At 47.6% G+C, this 23,108-nt stretch overlaps 1 protein-coding gene across 2 annotated transcripts in view; it reads left to right on the plus strand.

Annotated features, from left to right (window-relative positions):
- Positions 1–17,021, plus strand: part of RCOR1 (REST corepressor 1) — a 110,208-nt gene extending 93,187 nt beyond the window's left edge. Inside the window, exons 8-12 of one of the 2 annotated variants that reach the window (XR_004959053.1) lie at positions 2,469–2,663; positions 10,764–10,841; positions 11,060–11,117; positions 11,503–11,620; positions 11,719–11,833. Coding sequence is in view for 1 of the 2 variants with exons in the window: in XM_036257588.1 (XP_036113481.1) it covers positions 2,469–2,663; positions 10,764–10,841; positions 11,060–11,117; positions 11,719–11,948; positions 15,479–15,520 (603 nt within the window). In the remaining variant the exon portion in view is untranslated. Of the gene's footprint in view, positions 1–2,468; positions 2,664–10,763; positions 10,842–11,059; positions 11,118–11,502; positions 11,621–11,718; positions 11,949–15,478 lie in introns of those variants that run through there. The other variant, XM_036257588.1, reaches the window with a different exon arrangement.
- Positions 17,022–23,108: the final 6,087 nt, after the last annotated feature.

Genomic DNA, 23,108 nt, shown 5'->3' on the forward strand with positions numbered 1-23,108 from the left:
TCAATGCCATCTTTCCTGAGCTGCTGGCTCAGGCCGTTAGAAAGTGGTGTTCGTGAGGCCTGGTCTAGAGCATGGCTCCTCCCCTCAGCCTTGCAGCTCGCCCAAGCTGTCACTGGCCCAGGGCTCTGCACACTCTAGGTCAGGAGGTGACAGCAGAGGGCTGACAGGGACTCAGTGCAACTCCTCTCATTACTCAGAAGAAACAACAGCACAGGTCATACGAGGGTGAGCCTCACACATGGTGAAGTTTTAATCACTCACATCTTGAAAGTCATTATGCCAGAGGTTTCTGGTGTCTGGATTCAGGAGGCCCATGAAACCCTATAATTGTGGATGACTTTTGTAAACTGTTCACCGAGAACAGTGGGGTGTCGGGATGATCTTAGCATTTGAAGTGGGAGTTGCACTTTTGCATTTTGTCCTTTCGTAAAATTGAGTAAAGCATATGTGGGACCACCAAGGGCCCTCCGAGGAAACCCAGGGCTCCGTGGCTCAGGTCAGAAACCCCACAATCCAGCACTACCTGCAGCAGCCTGGGGTGCCACCATGATGCCTGGAGGATAGCTCCTTAGTCAGTTGGAGTGCTAACCCCACTGTGGATATATGGCTTTGACTTGTGGTCGTATGAGAGTTTTTCTGAAGGCAGAGCCTCTACTTTCAGTAAAATCTCAAGGGTTCTCTATCTCAGAACATTCTAAAGCATGAGAACAGCAGTTTTATTTTATTTACTTATTTTATCCTCACCCGAGGACATTTTTTTCATTTTTTGTTCAGATAGAGTGGGAGGGAGAGAGAGGAAGAGACAGAGAGAGAAACATCGACATGAAAGGGGCACATCGAGTGGTTGCCACCCACACGACCCAACCAGGGCCGGGGACAAACTGCAACCGAGGTACGTGCCCTTAGCGGGAACCAAACCCGGGACTCTTCAGTCTGCTAGCTGATGCTCTAACTGCTGAGCCAAACTGGCCAGGACTGTTTATTTGTTTGTTTATTATTTTTATTTTTGATTAATCGTCACGTGAGATATGTTTTTCCATTGATTTTTAGAGAGTTGAAGGCAGAGGATAAAGAGAGAGAAACATTGATGTGAGAGAGACACATCGATTGGTTGCCTCCTGCACAACCCTGACTGAGGCCAGGGAGCAAACCTGCAACCTAGGTACCTGCCCTTGACCAGGAATCAAACCCAAGACCTCTGGGTTTTTGGACCGATGCTCTACCTACGGAGCCAAACTGGCCAGGGCTAGATAAGTTTTTAAGGCTTCTTTCCCAAATGGGAAACTAGTAATTCTTTTCCAGTGGCACTTTTGCCAGTGATTTATATGAGAGTCCAGATAACAAGGGTTAGCTCAATTATTGTTTGGGAAATCAAATTATACTTGAAATATTTAGTAAGCTTTGGTTTTATTGCATTGTCTGTTAGGTTCTTCAGTGGAACATTTTAAATAGAAGAGAAAAGGGTTGATTTTATATTAATTTTTGTAATTGCTTTATAGGTCTTTTCTGATGCAGAAAGAAAAATAGTTAAACCTTAGTTTGTTTACACGCTAGAGTTTTATTAAAACAGACACACCACCAATAGGTGGTCTGTGCTAAGCAGCATAGTGCTGTGACAGTGCCGTGTGCTGCTGCTGGTGTTGTCACCTGTGGTTTGTCAGCGCCTGTGCCAGGACCCAGCTGCCAGCGTCGCCTGCCTGCGAGATATTTCCAGCTTTATCAGCAAATGTTAATACTCTTAACAAGACGAGATTATGAACAATTACAGAAACTTCTTGTTCTTAAATTGGTCAACAGTAAGACACTGTCTTTCCTTGCCAAGATTTCACTGCATTTCATTTCTGGAGTTTTTAGATTCAGAGAAAGCACTTAAAACAATGAGCAGCAGTCATGCATTTAAAATGACTACATATATTTTTTGAAGCAAATTTTTATGGCACAGTTGCCCTTAAAAGTTGTGTCATTTTCAAAAAAAGAAGTGAAAAAGTCATAGTTTCGTATTGATATTTATATATTTTTAAACTTGTATAAAGATTTAAAGAATTAAAGTAGATCTTTATACATGTGCTGAATCTTTTCTTTCTGTCTTCCTGTGTCCATTTGGATCGCTAGGTGTGAAGATGAAAAGCTCCTTATTCATATCTATATAGCTCAGCAGACAAGTACAGGGTTTTTCTTCCTCTGTTACCACAGGAAGCTGAGAATGCTTCCTGCCAGAGGCTTCAGTGGCAGAGTAAGGGTGTGTCTACAAGGAGGAACTGGGGTCCACTGCGGAGTGTGGAGCCCAAACGCAGTAGCCAGTGCTTTGGTCTGTGAACTACTTATTGGAACTGGTAGATGGAAACTGTGATAGAGCCTGGTATTTGTCTTAGATTGTTTGGAGCCCTGTTAAGGAAATATACATGTTACTGTTTACTTGGCGTTCAATTTTTTAGTGTCTCATTTATCAAAATATGTGTATCATACAGGTGCCCCCTACTGAGACAGTTCCTCAGATCAAGAAAGAAAAACATAGTACTCAAGCTAAAAATAGAGCAAAAAGGAAGCCTCCGAAAGGAATGTTTCTTTCCCAAGAAGACGTGGAGGCCGTCTCTGCAAACGCCACTGCCGCGGCCACGGTGCTACGGCAGCTGGACATGGACTTGGTCTCAGTCAAGCGGCAGGTACCCACAGCTCGGTCCGGGAGGAGCTGACTGGTGCTCTAGACGTGTTTCCCTTCTCACACACGTGGGTGTTCTTTCCACGAATCTCAAAAGGGCATTTTTTCCTTAAGGAGTTGGACAGAAGCTCTTAGGTGCTGGCTCACTGACTATTCTTAAATTCACTTTGAAATTGATGTTAAGTGTGTGTATATATAAATGTTTGTGTGTGCGCACTGATTTTCACATGGTAAACAGACCCAGCTCACCTCTCTCTGAATCAAGAAATGGAACGATGCCTCCAAGCACGGCATCGCCGCCCTGGCCTGACGCGTGCCCTCTCGCTCATCACCACCTTCTCCGGCACGTGGCCACTATTCTGACTTGTAAAACCACAAACTACTGGTATCCATTTTTGGATGTAATATAAAAATGACATGATGTGGTTTCTTTCATATCCCGTTTTCATTCAGCATGTGAGATCCGTCCATGTAGTACAGAGCCATGGTTCTGGTTCTTTCTTACTGCTGTGGAAATGCCCTAGAGTAGACGTTTGGGTCATGGAAGATAACATTGACGTGAACTTTTTTTTTTTTTTTATCCTCACCCAAGGATATTTTTCCATTTATCTTCAGACAGAAGGGGAGGGAGGGATGAAGAGAGAGAGAGAGAAAAACATCGATTGGTTGTCTCCCGCATGACCGCATCTAGGGTCTGGGATGAACCGCAACCCATGTACGTGCCCTTGATCTCAAACCTGCAACTCTTTGGTCCTGGGGCTGGCACTCAAACCGCTGAGCCAAACTGACCAGGGTGACATGAACATGCTTTTACATGACTCTTGGTGCGCTGTGTGCACCCTTGTTGGGTGTGTACCTCAGTGGGGTTGCTGGATTAGGGTGTATGCAGTGTCCAGTGTTAGGAATGGTGCCCACAGGTGTCCAGAGTGGTGGTGTCAGTTCAGGTGAGTTCTGGTTGCATTGCATCAGGTTCCCTAACTGTACCACTATTAATACTTAGGGCTGGATAATTGTGGGGAGTTGCCCTGTGCATTGTAAGATGTTCGGCAGCATCTCTGGCCTTTCCCCACTAGATGATCAGAGTGCCCTCCTCCCACCAGCTGTGACAGCACAAATGTCCAAGGCCTTGTGAGATTGCCCCTGGAGCAGGGGACGCAGCTTGTCCGGGTTCCCATTCAGTGCTTATCTTTTCAGTCTCTTAATGGTATCTTTTGATTAACAGAAGTTCGTACTTTTACGGTGGTCCAGTTTCTCAGTCTTGCCTTTGTGGTTAGTGCTTCTTGAGTTTAACAGCCTTCCTTCAGGTCAGGAAGATGTTATGTCATGTGTACCAGTGTTGTGTACAGTTTGGTCCTCAGTCCACCTGGAAGTGCTTTTCTGTGTATGTTGTTATGTGTAGGATCACTATTTATTAGTCTTTTTTTTTTTTTAATCTTCACCCAAGGATATTTTTCTATTTATCTTCAGATAGAGTGGGAAAGAGGGAGAGAGAGAAACATAGACGGGAGAGGGACGCATCACTGGTTGCCTCCTGCACGACCCCAACCAGGGCCAGGAATGAACTGCAACTGAGGTATGTGCCCTTGACCGGAATCGAACCTGCAACTCCTTGGTCCTCGGGCCAACACTCTAACCGCTGAGCCAAATCGGCCAGGGCCGTTTGTCTATTTATATGGAATGCTGTTTGCTGAAAAGACTGTCCTTTCCCTGTTCTAGAGCAGTGGGACCTTTGTTTTCAGTCCACTGTCCATGTGTACGGTCAGGTTGCTGTGGCCTGTTCGTCCCTTCTTCACCAGTATGTACTGTCTAATTCTAGGTAGATTATAAATCCAGGTATCTGGTAGTACAAGTCCTCCAAGATTGCCTTGGCTATTCATTGCCCTTTGTTTTTCCCTTTAAAATTTAGAATCACCTTCTCAATTTCTAGAAAAATAATTCTGCTAGGATTTTGATTGGGATTATATTGAATCTATAGTTCAAAATAGAGAATTAACATCTTCTGATTCATGAACTATCTCCCCACTTAGAGACGTCTTTAATTTCTGTGTGTTTTGTTTTCTCTGCATAGGTCTTGTGTATTTTTTGTTAGAGTTATTCCTAGATATTTGGTACTTTTTTGATGTCCTTGTAAAGGATATTGTTTTTTATTTATTTATTTATTTATTTATTTATTTATTTATTTATTTAATCAATCCTCACCCGAGGACATTTTTCCTTTTTTTTTTTGTTCAGGTAGAGTGGGAGGGAGAGAGAGGACCAGAGAGAGAGAGAGAGAAACATCGATGTGAAAGGAACAAATCAAGTGGCTGCCACCCACACGACTGACCAGAGCCGGGGACAAACTGCAACCGAGGTACATGCCCTTAGCGGGAACCGAACCTGGGTCTCTCAGGACCGCAGGCCGACGCTTTAACCGCTGAGCCAAACCGGCCAGGGCAGGGATATTGTTTTTTAAATGAATCCTTTTCTGCTCTGGCCAGTGTGGCTCAGTTGGATTGAGTGTCATCCTGTGCACCAAAGGGTGAAGGTTCGATTCCTGGTCAGGGCACAAACCTAGGTTGTGGGCTTGTTCCGGTCCGGTCCGGGCATGTGCATGAGGCAGCCGATTGATGTTTCACTTTCACATTGATGTTCTCTCTCTCTCTTCCTCTCTCTAGAATCAATAAAAATAAACATGAGTCCTTTTCTACTTATTTTTTTTTATTTTTAATTTTTTATCCTCACCCGAGGACATTTTTTCCATTTTTTTGTACAGATAGAGTGGGAGGGAGAGAGGGGAAGAGAGAGAGAGAGAGAGAAACATCGACGTGAAAGGGACAAATCGAGTTGCCGCCACCCGCACGACCAACCAGGGCCGGGGACAAACTGCAGCCGAAGTATGCGCCCTTAGCGGGAACCGAACCCGGGTCTCTCTGGACCGCAGGCCGATGCTCTAACCGCTGAGCCAAACCGGCCAGGGCGTTTTTCTACTTATTTTTTTATCCTCACCCAAGGACATTTTTCCTTTTTTTTTTTTTTAAATCCTCACCCGAGGACATTTTTTGATATTTTGTTCGGACAGAGTGGGAAGGAGAGGGAGAGAGAGAGAAACATTGACATGAAAGGGACACATCAAATGGCTGCCTCCTGCATGAGCCAACCAGGGCCAGGGACAAACTGCAACCGAGGTACGTGCCCTTAGCGGGAACCGAACCCAGGTCTCTCTGGACTACAGGTCAACGCTCTAAGCGCTGAGCCAAACCAGCCAGGGCCCTTTTCTACATATTTATGGCTAATGTGAGAAATGGCTTGTTTTAATCTGATTTTACATAGTACAGAAACTGAAAATTTAGCTTAATAGCCTAGTATTGTCTTTTTATTTGTTTCCCCTCTCTCTCTTCCCCACTCCCCCTCGCCTTCCTGTCTCCCTCTTCATCTCCCTCTATCCAGAATTCATGGCAAATTGTGGACTGATGGTTTACTTTTAGTTTTTGCTGCTTTGACTTGTTAGTCTTGATTGCTCCCTTGGAAGGTTAAATAGGAGACCAGCTATCATTTCAGAGATGAGAAGAGTGGGTTCAGTGGCCCAATCTTTCTACTGGTGCAGGGAGGCGGCACAGACCAGGACCAAGCATGCCCCCTTGAACCAGAGGATTGGCTCCTTGTCTTGGCTGCTGGCACAGCTGCATTCTAATCTTAGGAGAATCGCTTAATCTTCTTGGGCTTCTTTTCAAATGAGCAGATCACTCCTTGCCTGCCTGATCTCCCAGGGTGTCAGGGCTGCTGTGTGAGAGCGTGCGGAGCTCTGTTTGCACTGGAAGAGCTCGCTCTGCTGGGGCCGTGAGCTCTCGGGTGCACTGTCATCCTCCTCTGCAAGGAGACCCCTGTCCCTCTTCCGTGCAGACCTAGTGCTTGCTGCTTGACATTCAAGAAGGAAAAAGAGGCCCTTCTTCCACCGAGGTGTTGCTCACTCTGTAGTATGACAGATAAGAGCTTCTTTGGTTTTCAGAGCCAGGGTGGGTCAAGAGCAGGTCTTTTTAATTTGAAGGTAACTACTCAGTTCACATTGTTGAAGAGAGAGGGCTTAGAGTCTGACTTGCTGAGGGAGGACAGGTTGTTTACTTCCCACAACCTTTTAGGGCTCCTGCCAAACGCACTTCTGGACTCAAAATGATAGTCACACAGCGACGTTTTATTCTTGAAGCTCTGTGTTAGGTTGTGTATCAGGGAACCAACCGTTCACTGGAAAATGACAAAACCTGACTATAGCTTAAACAACTAAGGATTTATTTTTATCAAATAGCAAGAAATCCCAACCTCAGTGGTGCTGGCGTTAGTTCATCTGTTCAGCAGTGCTCTCAGGGACCCTGATTCTTTCACATTTCCACTCTGCATTTTTTGTTTTTGGCCTGTCACCTTGCTTGTTGCATCTGTCCCCTTGGAAGTTGCAGAAGCAGTCTTGTAACCTTCACATCTGCATCCAAGGTCATGAGAAAAGGAGATGGAGGCAGGGCTACCTCGTTGGGCCCTTTCGCATTACCAGAAACTCCTAGACTGTCTGTGTGCCAGAGCTTTGCAGCAGGGCTCCAAGGATAAGTGAGAAGGGGGCGGAGACCATTGTGTGAGCCAGCGAACGGAGCCTGTCGATCAGATCTTTCTGAGTGGAGAATAAAACGGTCTGACATTAGAGAATAATCACTAAACACACAGCAGGGTAGAAAAAAGAAAGTTGAGTTCAACCAGGAGGTCTAAGTAGGGCTGCTTTTTTCCATTTAAATGTTGATGACTTTTGCCCTGGCTGGTTTGGATCAGCGGTTAGAGCATCGGCCTTTGGACCAAAGAGTCCAGGATTCGGTTCCTGCTAAGGGCTTGTACCTCACTTGTAGTTTGTCCCCAGCCCTAGTTGGGGTTGTGTGGGTGCAACCAGTTGATGTGTATCTCTCACATCAGTATTTCTCTCTCCCCCCACTCTCCTCTCTCCCTTCCTCCCACTTTGTCTGAAGATAAATGCAAAAATATCCTCAGGTGAGGATTAATAAATAAATAAATGCTGATGACTTCTGCCCTGGCCAGTTTGGCTCAGTGGTTAGAGCATTGGCCTGAGGACTAAAGGGTCATGGGTTCGATTCCCGGTCAAGGGCATGTAACTGGGTTGCAGGTTTGATCCCTGGGTCCAGTCGGAGTTGTGTGGGAGGCAACCAATTGATATGTCTCTCTTATATTAATGTCTCTCTCTCTCTCCTCCTCCTCCCTTCCTTCCACTCCATCTAAAACGTCAATGGAAAAGTATTCTCAGATGAGGATTAACAAAAAATAAGATAAAAAGTAAATGCCTATTACTTTTGTACCCTCTTACCCAGTTTGTCGCTACCCTGGCTTTCTTTCCAATTGGCATTAAGCTGGCAACAAACCCTTAGTCTTTTTTTTAAATCCTCATCCAAGGATATTTTTCCATTTATCTTCTGAGAGAGAGAGAGAAACATTGATGTGAGAGAAACACATCAATTAGCTACTTTCTACATGACCCTGACCAGGGCCCAGGACCAAACCAGAACCAAGGTATATGCTTTTGACTGGAATCGAACCTGAGACTCTTTGGTCTGTGGGCCAGTGCTCTAATCACTGAGCCAAACTGGCAAGGGCTATTTATTTTTCTTTTAATTGATTTTTAGAGAGAGGAACGGGAAGAGAGGGAGAGGAAGAGAAATATCCATCAGCTGCCTTCCACACACGCCCTGACTAGGAGTCAAATCTGCCACCTTTTGGTGCATAGGACTACGCTCCAACCAATGGAGCCACCCAATCATGGTGACAGTGGCTATTTCTAATATGGAAAATGCATCAGGAACAGAGCTGTAGGTTGATGAAAGTTTAGAGCTGACTTTTAGTTTTGAATCTGTGGATGTTTTGCCTTATAGCCATTTATTCAATCTTATATTTTATGGATTTTAGAGAGAAAATGCATGTGTTAATAATAAGATAGGTTGGTCTCCTTGGAAAATGCATATTATTTCTCTGGGCCAGTTTTGGGCTCCCCCAGTAGGGGACGTCCAGGAGGCAGCTGGTTGATGTTTGTCTCTCACATTGTTGTTTCTATCTCGCCCCCTCTCTCTAAAACAATCAATAAAAAACCTATTAAGCCCTGGCCGGTTTGGCTCAGCAGTTAGAGCGTCAGCCCACAGACCAGAGAGTCCCAGATTTGGTTCCTGTTAAGGGCACGTACTTCAGTTGCAGTTCGTCCCAGGCCCTGGTTGGGGTTGTGTGGGTGGCAACCAATCAATGTGTCTCTCTCACATCGATGTTTCTCTCTCTCTCTCTCTCTCTCTCCTTCCCTCCCTCCCTCCTGCTCTATCTGAAGATAAATGCAAAAAAGAAAAAATGTCCTTGGGTGAGGATTAAAAAAAACATATAAAAAAAAAGAAAAATACACATTACTTAATTGTAATGCACTGTCTGCCCAGTGCTGTATTGTGTGCCGTCAGCTAGAGTGGACCGTGACATTCTAACTGGGTTGCAGGGGGACGTGCAGTACTCTAGGCCCTGACTCTTGAGGATTCACTGGTTCCCTGCCAGAAGTTTCTAGGCCTAGTTTTTAGCTCAAAGAGAATTCACTGACCATAATCTGAGTACCATGCAGTATTTTATGGGTTCCTGGTAACTGAATGCTTAGAACAAGAGTCTAAGATGATGCTGTTCAACCAGGTAGCCAGTAGCCACTTGTGGTTACGTTTGTTTGGATAAATTAAGATGCAAACAGCTGAAAGTTCGGTTCCTGAGCTGCGCGAGACACATCTCAGTGCTGGGCAGCAGTGTGGCGGCAGTGGCTGTGTCGGGCCGCATGGCTCCGGCTGTTTTCAGGGTGGGGAGACTTCTGTTAGGAGTGCTGGTCCCAAGACCTCACTGTGAACAACGCTCTGGGATTTTCTTCTGATTTGTACCTTTTCAAAATCAACTAAAGCAATCTTAGTAACTCATTTATGGTTTTATTGCGAGGTGAATGTTGTGCTTGTTTCTGATATTTTTCTTCTCTTTTCAGTTGTCTTTTTGGATGTGACACTGATGCACAAAGAGTTGGATTGGGCTGTGTTTCTGGTAGACGTCAGACAGGGCCAGTTTCTGGTCCATACAGCACTGGTCTTCTTTACTAGGCCTTCGGTCACACAGTGTGGAAATTTTTTTCTGCACATCCCCCAGCCCTTTTAAACCTTTTAGAGGAAGTAAAACATAGGAGGAAAGTATATGTGAAATTGGAATTCTGTGAAATGTTAGTACTTGAAAATGAAAATTTTAAAATTACATAAGTATAAAAGGTTTTTTAAAAGAAAGAATTACTCACCCTGGCCGGTTTGGCTCAGCGGTTAGAGCGTCAGCCTGCGGTCCGGAGAGACCTGGGTTTGGTTCCCGCTAAGGGCATGTACCTCGGTTGCAGTTTGTCCCAGGCCCTGGTTGGTCATGTGGGTGGCAGCCATTCGATGTGTCCCTTTCACGTCGGTGTTTCTTTCTCTCTCTCTTCCTCTCTCTCCCTCCCACTCTGTCTGAACAAAGGATGGAAAAATGTCCTCAGGTGAGGATTAAAAAAAAGAGAGAAAAGAGAGAGAGAGAATTACTCAAAAGTGTTCATTTGACAGGGTCCTTCATCACCATCTCCACACCACCCCTTCCTACCTCTAAAATCCCTGCTTTTCTACATTTGCCTAAATAAGATTTCTGCTTTCAAGAGCACCTTCTGCTCCTTCATGTCTCTGATGTTTTTCTTGGGAAAATGAACCTATTCCTCCCCTTGCTTTCTTATTTGCTCGTGTGGTTATTCAGGAATGAAAAGTGCTAGGGTTTGATTTCCGCCGGTGCTCAGCACAGAAATGCCCTGTGACCGTAGCTGAAGGAGCAGGCTCTCTGACCCCGCTTATCCAGGAGTCTGCAGAGCTCCTGAGGGCCGTGGGCCGTGGGCTGGTTTGGAGTCTCCGTGTCGCTCTTCACTGGGGAAGGGCAGTGAAAGAGCGGGGACGTGGGGAAGCTGATTTTTGAGAAAACGACTGAGTCACAGTTGGTCAAATTGGGCTTGTGGAAAGCAGACATATTGCTTTCTTATGTTGACTTCTACCCCATGTGATCTTTTCTCTCTTAGATTCAGAATATTAAACAGACAAACAGTGCTCTCAAAGAAAAACTTGATGGTGGAATAGAACCGTATCGACTTCCAGAGGTAGGATTGTGTTAACATCATCTCAGAAGCCATACCCTAGTTTCGTGTGTTTCAAAGTGATAGCCATGTGATATGTCTCCAGTACACACCTGTTAGAAAGAAAGGTGCAGACGGAATTCTATAAACGTAGTCAATGTTAAAATTCTGATATGAGAAAAAGATTTATTAATCCTTGTAAGGATGCATGGGGTGCTAATATGACTCATTTGGATGTCCAGGTCATTCAGAAATGTAACGCGCGCTGGACCACAGAGGAGCAGCTTCTTGCCGTACAAGGTATGGAGAGGTCCTTCTCGTAAAGGGCTTTGAGGGAGAGACTTGTGCCCAGCACAGTGCTCACACTAAAACACATTCTCCGAAGATTCGTTCTCGCAGTGGAAGTCATTTGAGCCACATTACCAATTTCCTCTGGGTCTCACAAGATTAAAAATCAGTGTGGAGGTGTCCCTTTTAAAGGTGTGAGTGGTTCGCTTTAACAGCCACATGCTGGGTCTTGAATAGTCAGGAAAGTACAAAATCCTGACGAGCAGACTGAGTGTTAGGGTTTTAAGGTTGGGGGTGTTCTAGTCCTAGGGATCCTGAAAAGATTGATGCAGAATGTCCACAAACATAGAGTAATTGCTGGGTGACTTCACTTTCCATGTGACATCTGATGGCCCAGTACCGATTTCTGGATGACGGGGCCACACTGGACTGCATCATTCATCTGCGGAATGCATCTAGACTATCACTTTCTCACGGGTCTGGGACACTGAGACAGCGCCTGCTGCTAAAAGCCTGTATGTTTTCTAGTCTGGATGCGAGTGAGTCTAAATTGTGTGTGTTTTTTAATTGGTTTTCTCTTGTATTGAGTAAAAATGCTCTCTTACATCCTTAGCCATCAGGAAATATGGCCGAGATTTTCAGGCCATCTCAGATGTGATTGGGAACAAATCAGTGGTACAAGTGAAAAACTTTTTTGTAAATTATCGACGCCGCTTCAACATAGATGAAGTTTTACAAGAATGGGAGGCAGAGCATGGGAAAGAAGAGGCCAATGGGCCCAGTAACCAGAAACCAGCCAAGTCCCCAGATAATTCTGTCAAAGTCCCTGAAGAGGAAGACGAGGTACGTTTGAAGCAGCACGGTCTCTTCTCTGCCGGACTCGGGCCCCTTTTCTAGTTGTTTCCCCTGATGGTCTTTTCAGCTGCAGAAATGTTTTAGGTTGTGGCTATGTCAGTAACTTGACTTTTGCCTGTTAATATCATCATATGTGAATGGAGTTCAGTCAACTTTTTATCACTGTGTATTATTTACATTTGAATTCCTGGACCAATTCCTGATTTCAGCCCTGGCCAGTTTGGTCAGTGGTTAGAGCATTGGCCTGGGGACCAGGGAATCCCTGGTTTGATTCCAGCCAAGGGTACATACCTTGGCTGCAGTTTGTCCCTGCCCCTGGTTGGGGTCGTGCGGGTGGCAACCAGTCAATGTGTCTCACTCGCATCGATGTTTCTCTCTCTCTCTCTCCCTCTCCCTCCCACTCTGTCTGAAGATAAGTGTAAAAAAATATCCTGGGGTAAGGATTAGGGGAAAAAAATTTCTGGTTTCCCGCAGCCACAGCATATCCCACATTACCAGTTATTTCTCTAAGCACAGTGAGAACTGCGCATGGAACAGGGAGTTGGAAGTGCCTGGGAGGTCAGGGAGAGCCAGCCTCATGCGCTGTGCTGTCCTCACACGGCGGGTTAGTGAGCTGGCTGGGAGTGCACGGCTGGCCGACCAGGAGCTCCAGGTCTGTCTCTGCTGCTCAGACTTTCAGCCTTCGCTGCTGTTTGGGGCCCGCTGGCTTCTGTATTGATGGGGACAGCCCTAGCTGTCGTGGTTGGCTGGGACTTCCAGGGTGGTGGCTGACCTAATAGTTTCCAGGGTGGCGGCACTGTGTCATCAGCCCCATCAGGGGAGGTTAGGCAGGAGGATTCCTGAGGCTGCAGGGACCCACCACACCCCCTGCTTCCTGTGACAATGTTGTTGCCATTTGCTTGCATGTCGCCTGGCCTGCCCTGCTGTGTGGTTGCCCCTCACATCCACAGAAGAGGAGAGGGGGCTGAGCACAGGGCAACATTCATTGCCCGTCACTTCACACTTGTATTTGTTCACTGATGCGGTGACGTAAGGGTTAATTTAGCCTTAAAACGAAAGTCATTTTCTCATCGAAGTCTTCCAACAACCATGTGGGGATGATTTGAAGTGGCCCGTTTTCTGTTGCCTGTGCTGTGCTCTGAAGAGCCTGGCTGCAGAAGTAGCCCAGAGGCCCGGCCTGAGCGAAGCGGAGGTGTGCCTTGTGAGCCAGAGGCACGCAGTGCCCGGCACCCGCGGGCCAGAACATTAAACATGCTGATTGTGTTGGAATGAGACTCTCTAGAGCCTCCTACCAGAAAATCTTTGTAATAAGCGTACAGAATTTGTAGTACTGCCAGTGTGAGTGGCTCCCCTGAGTCACACCCATGAATGGACCAGCCTGCAGCCCTGGAACACAGTAGCATCTGAGCAAAACGAAGGTGTCTCTATCTTTCGGCAGTGATTTTGTCCCAGTGCTCATTGCCCCTTTAGCAAATGGACTTCCTCAAGCCCTGGACTCAATGTAGGAAGTTTTGAAAGGTGAGACTTCCTAGAGACAGAACATTAGGATTTGCCAGAAGGAAAGCTTTCTTCCACATGTGTTTTCCAACTTCAGCCCCAGGAAGCAGAAATAATGGCAAACCGGCTCTTCCCTCTGCAAATCTCACCAAAGCTGGTGCTGTCAGTTCGTCATAGAAAGGTGACAGGCAGTTCAGGGTGTCAGCTCTCTTCTTCATCTTCTCTTGCCTGGGCCATGTACTGACAGGCTGAGAGCGGTCGAGTCCTTACCTTCCTCTCTGATTAGTCTAGAACGTCCATCCTTAGTGGTGCACTTCCCATGTGGATTGTTTGTTCTCTGCCTCCGGTGGGGGTGACCATCCCTGGGTCCATGTACCCACCCTGCTATGGGGCATGGAATCGCCCAGCCTACCTTTAATGTGTAATCTTTGTTTCCTTTAAAATCCTTCGCCTCACCCTGGCCGGTTTGGCTCAGCGGTTAGAGCATCGGCCTGCAGTCTGGAGAGACCCGGGTTCAGTTCCCACTAAGGGCATGTACCTCAGTTGCAGTTTGTCCCTGGCCCTGGTTGGTCGTGCGGGTGGCAGCCACTCGATGTGTCCCTTTCACATCGATGTTTCTCTCTCTCTCTCTCTCTCTCTTCCTCTCTCTTCCTCCCACTCTATCTGTACAAAAAATATCCTCGGGTGAGGATGAAAAAAAAAAATCCTTCTCTTGCCCAGCTCGTGTGGCTCAGTGGTTGAGTGTCGACCCATGCACCAAGACGTCGCTGGTTCAATTCTCGGTCAGGGCACATGCCCAGGTTGTGGGCCTGATCCCCAGTGGGGGGCGTGCAGGACGTGACCAATCAATGTTCTTTCTCATTGATGTTTCTATCTCTGTCTCCTCCCTTCCTTTCTTTAAAATCAATAAAGAAAAAATGTTAAATCCTTCACCTCTTTGGTCATTTAAAACACACCACAAATTCTCTATCACACACACTGTCTCACATAGTCTCTGTCTGTGGGGTCCTGCCTGCGCCTTTGCCCTCAGACTGTGTGTGATGCCCCAAGTCCTGGTGCAGGGAACCCTCCCTTAGTATCCTTGACAGGTTCTGCACCTTCAGTCAAAACGCCTAACAAAACCAGTCTCACCACAGGCTAATTGTATAAACAGTGAAGAAGCTCTGGACCCCTCATCTCCTTACAGGGAGAGGACAGGGGACCTGCTCTTTTTCTTCAGAGCTTTGAGATCCAGAGTTCTCCGAGGGGCCTCGGGTGGTTCGGGGTGGGGGAATGTCAGAGAGAGCACGGAGTGCTGACACTGACAGGTTGAAGAGCAGATATGAGCCTCATTTAACATGGGCGAGTGAGTCTGTGTATTGCTAATGAGGAGTCTCCTGATTTGACTACCAGCAGTTCCCATAAATTGACTTCACCTGAAGGAGCAGCATGTTTAGGTTCTGGATCGTAGCCTGGTTATTTCCCAGCGATAAGATACCATGAGGAGAGCAGTGAGCCTGAGGCACACAAGTCACCTGTAGGTTTGGAGTGGAGCTTTTTAAAGGATCCTGCCACCATGGGGATCTTAGGTGTCCCTGTGTCCCAGGAGGAACCAGGGGCTGTTTGTAGACTCAGTAGGTGCCATGGCAACTCCTCCAGCCAGTGCTAACATCCTGGAGCATGACTATTTGCTAAGCATATGCTAACTGCCCTTTTCAGGGGTTTTTATTTAACTTGTGTAGTAGACACCATAATTGTGTATATTCTGCAGAAGAGGAAAGTGAAACTCAAAACAGTAACCCGTGTAAGGCTACACAGCTGGGAAGTAGCAGAGCCAGGCTTGGCACCTAGGACATCTGGAGGCCATGCTGCGCAGCCACTTCCTTGCCCACCCTTAGAGACCGTTTGCTGTACCCTGTGTTTGCAGGGTGGCTAGCAGCACCCTCTCCGCACCCCCCTGCCTCCCCCCCCCCCCAAGGATACTGGAATGAGCCATTTGTATTGTTTCCTGCCCTTCAATTCTTTTTTCTTCTATTCCTCAGGCCGCTTCTGTTCTAGATGTCAGATACGCGTCTGCCTCCTGAGAGAGACTGGTAGCTTCCAGTGCTCAGTGTGGACAGCTGTGTCCCCAGGATATCAGGTATTCAAGACATCACCTGCCATCTGCATCACATCTCTGTGGACAAGCAGCTATTACCAAAAAAGGCATATACTTCCGGCCCTGTGCTGCATCTGCCTTAATGCTTTGCTCGTTCCTCCATGTTGGCGCCGCTTCCCAGAGAGCTCCGTGCATCTCCCCCTCTGCCTGCGAGCCGGGGATCTCATGGCCTGCACGCCCCTGACTCTGGGACCACCTCCCCAGCGGAGCTCCGGAGCCCCACCAATGGCAGCTCTTCCTGTCAGCAGCTTCAGAACAGGTAGCCGACTCCGAAGGCACGACTGTTCCTGCATGGCCTGCAGTTTCTACTTTGTGCATAACGTCATTTCCAGCTACTATGACTGTTGGCCTTCTAGAAAGTTTCTCTTGTTCTTTTCTGAGGCATCCACCTAAGTGAGATCATGCTCTTTTGGAAATCACAGTATATTGGCAGACTGCATTACAACCTTATCGTGCCAAACATCCGGATTCAACTCCCATTTCCCTGAAAGTAGGGTGTGATTATGGTTTATAAGTCTAGTTCTCTTAACTCTCTCCCTTCTGCCTTCCCCTTTGGTAGAAAAGCTGATTCGCAGCAGCTTTGGACATGTAGCTTCAAAGGAATGTGGACCTCAACACTTTCTGCCTTGAGCTCTCAGCATCACAACCCCAGGATGAGTGCCACCCTCTTCCCGATTCCCCACCACTACCACCCAACTCCAAGAGATTGGTCTACACACTGTACCTGGTGCTTGTACATTTGGAATTGGTGCCTTCTCCTTTTGGCAACCATGTTCTCAATCCTGTTCTGTTGTAGTGTCTTATTTCTTCTTTAATGTTTATTGCTTGCCAAAGATGACATCACCGAGATTGGAGACAGGAAAGGGGGCTGCAGATTCTGACAGAGCAGACTTCAAATGTCAGGTTAGCTCAACAGGGTGTTAGCATAGCTGGCGAGGGTTATGAAAGTACATGTTTGTCCCCATCCTCTTGGTGTGCCTGGCCTTCTCATGTCACTCCACATGCCCTTTGGTCCTTTGTGCACTGATGTGACCACATAAACCCCGCCCTCTCCACAGTGTAGCACAGAACAGAGAAGGGATCAGCTTGTTGGTTCTAGTGAGCCCAAGATGAAAGGGAACAGCCTACAAAGCGGTATGTACTACCTTTTGGTTGGACTGGGAACAAGGGAAAATTTCTAATAACTGTCCCGAGACTTCCAGAATCACTTCGATTCTCTCAGCAGACCGTGGACCTGCCGAGGGGCTGAGGGTTAGACCGGCAAGCTGCGTCTGATGTCAGCCGTTCCCGCCCACAGTCAGCCCAGCCTGCACTAAACATGCTAAAGGAGCTTCTTGTTGTTTTTGCATCATTTAAATATTTTTCCTGCTTTCAATACCAAAAAGAAAAAAAATGTGATGCTTTAAGGTGGCATAAACAATTCTTAAGTATTTAAAATATGCAATTAAAATTTGATGTTTTGACTCTCAAGCACCTTGCCTTTTTTTTTTTTTTTTAAGTCAGCTGATTTTAGGAAAAGGGTCAGCTAGAATCATAGCCTGTTTGGAATTGGACCTTTTTTTTTTAAGGAATCTGGACAAAGGTCATTCAGAAAAGGGGTAGTAAAATGGGACTTTCTCAACTTTCATCACTTGTCCCTGCACTGGGTGTCTGTGAGGCAGGTGACAGCCAGTGACCAGCATCGGGAGGGCAGAAGGCAGGCACAGCCCACTGTCCTGCCCAGACAGGGGAGCACGATAACACTAGAAGCCACGAGGGTTTGGTTTTGTGTGCACCGCAAGCCTGCTGTGTGATTGCAGACAGCAGGACGGCATGGGGGGAGGTGCGTACGTTTTGCACATCGCTGGGGACACGAGGCCTGAACAGGAGCTTTAGTTTCTCCTTCCTTACTTCTTCTCACGACCTCCTTCCTCTTCACAGAAGCAGGAGGCAGCTTCCTGCAGGGGGCTCTCTCTCTGCCAGGTCTGTTCCTCTCCTCACGCCCAGGCTATTTTCCTTAAGAACTGATCCCTTCTGGCAGTGCCAGAGAGCTTGATGCTAGTTCTTCTGTGGCGAGGCAGGCACGCCCAGTGCCAGGCCTGTCTGCGCTGCACCGAGCCCTCGCTCGCTTTCGGGCACCGAGTGCTCTTCAGCCCTGAAGAGGCCCTGCGCTGGTCTTCTCGCCGGCCCAGTGGCTGGATCCAGGCTCTGTGTCTAAGGAGAAGGGGCATGTTGTTTTCATTGGCAGAAGGAAGAGAGAGTTGTCTGCCTGACTGCCTTCGCTGTGGTTTCACGAATAAGATAGCACTGTGTTTTCAACTGTTTCGTTACACTGTCTTTGCAATGATGTAAATGCAAGAAATCACTTTGCTAAAAGCGAAGTGACTGGTCTTATTTATGTGAAGACCCTTGTAAACATATCAAGACTTCGGTGCATCAGCAGTCGCCCCTGGATGTGTGAGGGTCCGCAGTGACATCTGCTTCGGATGCAATGTTCCCTTAAGCTTTGTCTTCTTAAAAATTATCAATGTGAATGTCATAATTATATATATATTTTTGTGAAAGATTTCTCCTAAGTATAAGTTATTGTGCAAAATATAGTACCATTGAAACAAATGATAGTTTTAGTTTAGAAATCCTAAAAGATATAAATTGTATTGCATATGCATTAAAAGTTTGTTTTATTTAATTTTATGTAGCTGTGTAAAGTGTTAGGTAAATTTTTTCACTTATCCATTGAAATACCTTGTTACTTGAATGTCGTGTTGGCTGGTTTGAAACGGTGATCAGTTCTGTGATGTAGCTCTTTTAACCAGGAAGCCGGCCGCCTCCCGTGCTGACAGCAAGCGCGTCGGGGGCCAGCGGTCAGGGTGACACACCACTGCACTGGCTCACTGAGCTCGTGTGACCCAGACGCCAGTCCCATGAAATGGTTTCCGATCGTTTTTAACCTATAAGACCTGTGATGGTCACAAACCTCTAATCAAAACATGAGTATGAAAATATAGTTGTTTTATAGCTTGACTATGGTGGATTAATTAAGCAGTTGTTTTCTGTGTATATAAAGTTTCCTCAAATACCACACACCACTTAAGTGTGCTCATTGTCACTTTAAATTTCAACTACCCCTATTTTTGTCTTTCTGAATATCAGATGTACTATTGGTATAATTGCATACCAAAAATAAGCCAAACAGTGCATTACACTAACTGGACCCTGCTTATGTGAGCACAGGAAAGGTGGAGCCAGCCTAGTCGGGAGCCTCATTTTCTCTTTCTAGCCTGTTTCTAAATCCACTGACCCAGGATTCAAGCTTTTAATATCAAGTGAAACTTTGCCTCACATTGACTCCAGGAAGTTAGCTCATCTGAGCAAGGCCGTGCAGTGCTCAGAAACAAGCCCCCTCCGCGCTCCCTGGTCTCGCAGCTTTTCCTAGTCAGACAAAGCACAACTGCAGTAGCGTCACAATTCAGAAGGAAGGTCAGTACAGTCTATGCATGTTGTATGATAACGAGTGTTTACAGCCGCCTTCTCCTAAGCTAACTTTGTCCTGGAGCGGATGGATTCCATTATGTAGACTTATCAACTTTGCTAAGTGCTTTTTAGATTGCTTAAAATTTTTTCAAGATTTTAAAAGATGTATAAGGTTAAGTTTGAAAATATAATGGAAATGCTGTATATCTTTTGAAGTGATAAAATCCACGTTGGGATTTTAAAGAAAAGATGATGTAATAATGCTGTGTAAGTAATATTTTAATGTCTCTCTGCCTGTTTTCTATTTCAGTACATTCATTACGGTGAATGTCCATAGCATTATAATTGCTTAGCCATTGAATGATAACATTTGTTAGTGGAGATTGGAAAATTTATTTGTGAAATTCTGCAGAATTCATTTTTCTATTTCTAATATTTGCTGAAGTTAAATAAAAATTTTCAAGCCATTGATGTAATAAAATATGAAACAAAACAGTTTTCTGCACCCACCCCAATCAGAGCAGCACCCCACCCTGATACAGCATGAGCTTTATCCTTGCCTGTGCCTTGGGCTCTAGGGTTTGAATGTGTAAATGCCCCAGAAACCCACCCCCCTATGGAGACCCACGGCCAGGGGTGCCTTTAGCTTTCCGCCTCAGCTCTGCGTGAGCTACACTCCTTTTTGTATGTGATAATCTTATGGTTGGGACCGAAGTGAGGTGCAGGAGTTCATCGAGTTCACGCGAATTTAGGGTTTACGCTCTGAAGGGAAGGCGTGTGTGTCTGTTTCCAGCTCAACCAGGCTATCTGGCCGGGATGCTGGCCTCTGGACTAGGGCAGCCACTAGGGCACCTGTGGGCGATGTGAGGGACACTAGCGGCCGCCAGCCATCTCTGTCCTGTTTGCCAGCTGGAATGTAGGTTCGCTAGATAACTACCGTGAAATCTGGACTCTCCCATCCAGTGTTGCCCCAGACAGCTCTTAACGTTCGCGGGTAGGTCCCTCTGTTGTGACTGCGTAGTGTGGGCGTGACGTGACTTCCGTGTCCCTGGCCTCGTTGAGACAGCAGCACCAGCTCACCCAGCTGAGCACCAAGGAGAGGATGCCCAGTGCTGCCTGGGGGCATTTGAGGAAGGAAATGACCTGAGGTCAAAGGCGCGGAGAGCTCCATGTGACCTAGGGAGGTGATTCATGGATAGACCAGAGGGAGCATTGTGGAGACCAGAGCCCGGGCTCTCCTGCCATGCGCTGGAGGCAGAGGGAAGCCAGGAGGCGGTGCAGCAGTGTGTGGAGAGGTGAGGGGCCAGGGCTGGGGGGGGGGGGGGGCAGGGGGACGCTGTCGCTGCTGCTGGGTGGGCCTGGCTCTTACTCTGACCTAAGGTGGGTGGGGAGGGGTAGGAGACAAGTCATGGGTCCCCAAGTCAAGGGCACATGCAGAGCATGGGTCAGACCCCCTCCTGCAGACTAGAGGTCAAGGACACCAGTGTACAGGCCGCCTCGTGCCACACCACACAGCATCTTGGCCTTGCTGCAGCCCCAGCCTCAGGCAGGTGTGCCTGAGCATTCTTGGGGGGTGGGGACCCAGCCTGGAAGTACAGGGAGGTCAGACTCCAGGGCGGGCAGGGTCCTCTGCACAGCGGACCCACTCTGCAGGGCTGCACCTCCTCGCCACAGTGGTGACCAACTCAGAACTGCTGCTGTGCCCTGGGGCCACCTGACAACCCAACTACGCACACACTCTCCTCACAACCACTGCGCCTTCTGGTGGGTCTAGGCCGAGACAGCACACAAGTGAGAGGACTTTGTCTTTTCCCCACCAGCCTGTCGCAGACACGGGAGGGAGCGACAACTCCCGCGCGGAGCTCGGATCCGGCCTCCTGGTCAGGCCGCCCCGGGCATGCGCAGAAAGAGCCCGCCCGCTGCTCGCCAGTGCTTGGCCCTCCTGGGTCGCCTCTCGTGGGTGCTGTGCCGGGTCCCCAGGACGGGCGAGGGGCTGGCTGGGGCGAAAGAGATAGGTGCACTCGCCCAGTGGCCAGCAGGTGCACAGACCATTCTCGTTCCTCTCCGCAGCTGCCTCGTGCCTGGGCCTCGTGGGTGATCCTGACGCGCTCTGGTCCTGACCCGGGTGGACCAGCCCCCAGGACAACCTCCCCGGTGGCTTCCCACCCACCTGAAGCAGCCTTGTCTCCTTCCCCCTCGAAGCCTCACCGCCCAGCAGGGGCTGCGGCCTGACAACTGGCACCAGTGACAGCCCCGCCCCCGCCCCGGCCAAGTTCCCCTGGCATGTCCCCCGTACCTTAGGGCGCCGTGTCCAGGACTAAGGTCTCTCCCAACGTTTTCCTGAGCCCTTTTCCTCGCCGTATCGTCTCCGAACTAGAACCACTGACATCGCCTGCCTCTGGAATTTGCACCTCTCCCTCGGGTACTGTGCCAGTGGCCGCTCAAGCCCTTCCCAGGCTCCCGAGTTGGTAACTGTTGTCTCCTAGCTCACCTTGTCCCCAACACCCCTCTCTCGTTTCCTCACTCACTGCCACCCCCACCATAACCAGGGCCCTTGCCTGCTTCAAACGCTCCATTTGCCTTCTGGAAAAGCACACAGTCCTTTGTTCTGTCTTACACCAGGTGACAGTCCTACCGCAGGTGCATGTCAGTGCTTGTCTCTGCTGCTGTGCCCGCCCCTCTGCCTTGGGCTGCCCCGCCCACCCCTCCACCAGACGGAACCGGAACCGTTCTCAGGGTTTCTACCACTGGCCTCTGTCGGCACTGCACTTTGTACTACACTATAAAGAAATTCTAAACGTTTATTTTTTTAATTTTAAATAGGCAACCAGTCTACTTGGAATAAAAGGCACACAGGAACGGTCAGTTCCCTGTCTCTGTCCTGTTCTCTCCACAGGCCACCGTTACCTGTGCCAATCGTCATTTTTCCATACAAACAACACCCTACCAGGGGTGGGGAATCTTTTTCCAGCCAAGGGCCATTTGGATAGTTATAACATCATTCTCAGGCCATGCACAATTTTCCACTTAAAAATTAGCCTGCTCTATTTGGCCAAACCTTTAATGAACTCACCCCTAATGTGATGGCTGGGACTGCTTCTCTGTGTGAGGCTGTGATGTCGGCTGGTACTGATGTTGCTACTCGCAACTGCCCTTCCAGATTTGCGCCAGTCAGTCTGGAGCATAGTCCACTCTTTGCAGTGACAAGTTTTGAAAAGACCAGCTTGCAGCACTAAGTCATTCCCAACACAGATGCATATTTCAATGCGTGTCTCCTCAGAGTGGGAAGTTCACCATCGCTTATGTAACATTTACAGAACTCGAGCAGCGTAGGTGGTTGTACCTAACTTTCAGCTCATCATTGCTTTGCAGTGGAATGATTTCATGTTGTAGGTTACCAGGCACATCAGCTGGTTTCACACTGAACAGTGTAGCAAAGATGCTCAGTTCCATTGGTTTACTTTTCACATCCTTGAATCTTTCATTAAATACCTCAAGTAGTTTCGCAAATGCACCCTGTTATTCCTTTTGAGATGCACTTTGCACAGCCTTAATTTAGCTTCAAATGATTTCATGTTTGAAAGCAGGGAGCTGAGAAGCTGGTTGGGACCCTACAGCTTGACGTTCAGCTCTGAGAGGTACTTGGTGATGTCCACCATGAATACTAAATCACACAGCCACTTGCTATCATTGAGTTCCCTGACAGGTTTTCCCTTCATCTCCATGAACTGCTTGACTTCATCCTGCAGTTTGTAAAACCTCATGAGCAAGTTCCTGCGACTCAGCCACTGCACTTCACAGTGATAAACAAGATCACCACACTCAAGAATCAAGATCATTCAGTAACTCCTTCAATTGGAGGCTGTTAAACCTTCTGCTGTTGACAAAATTTATGCATGCCACTACTGTTGACATCACACTGTTGAGCCGCAAGGAATGTGCACAGAGACTTTCTTGCTGTAGGATGCAGTGGCATAGAATTAAATCACTTAGATCAAGACTAAATCAATTCAGTTCTTTCCTGACAAATGCAATTAATCCCTTTTTGCGAACCAACCATG

Source organism: Molossus molossus, unplaced genomic scaffold, assembly GCF_014108415.1.
Source record: "Molossus molossus isolate mMolMol1 unplaced genomic scaffold, mMolMol1.p scaffold_m16_p_1, whole genome shotgun sequence".
Lineage (NCBI taxonomy): Eukaryota > Metazoa > Chordata > Mammalia > Chiroptera > Molossidae > Molossus > Molossus molossus.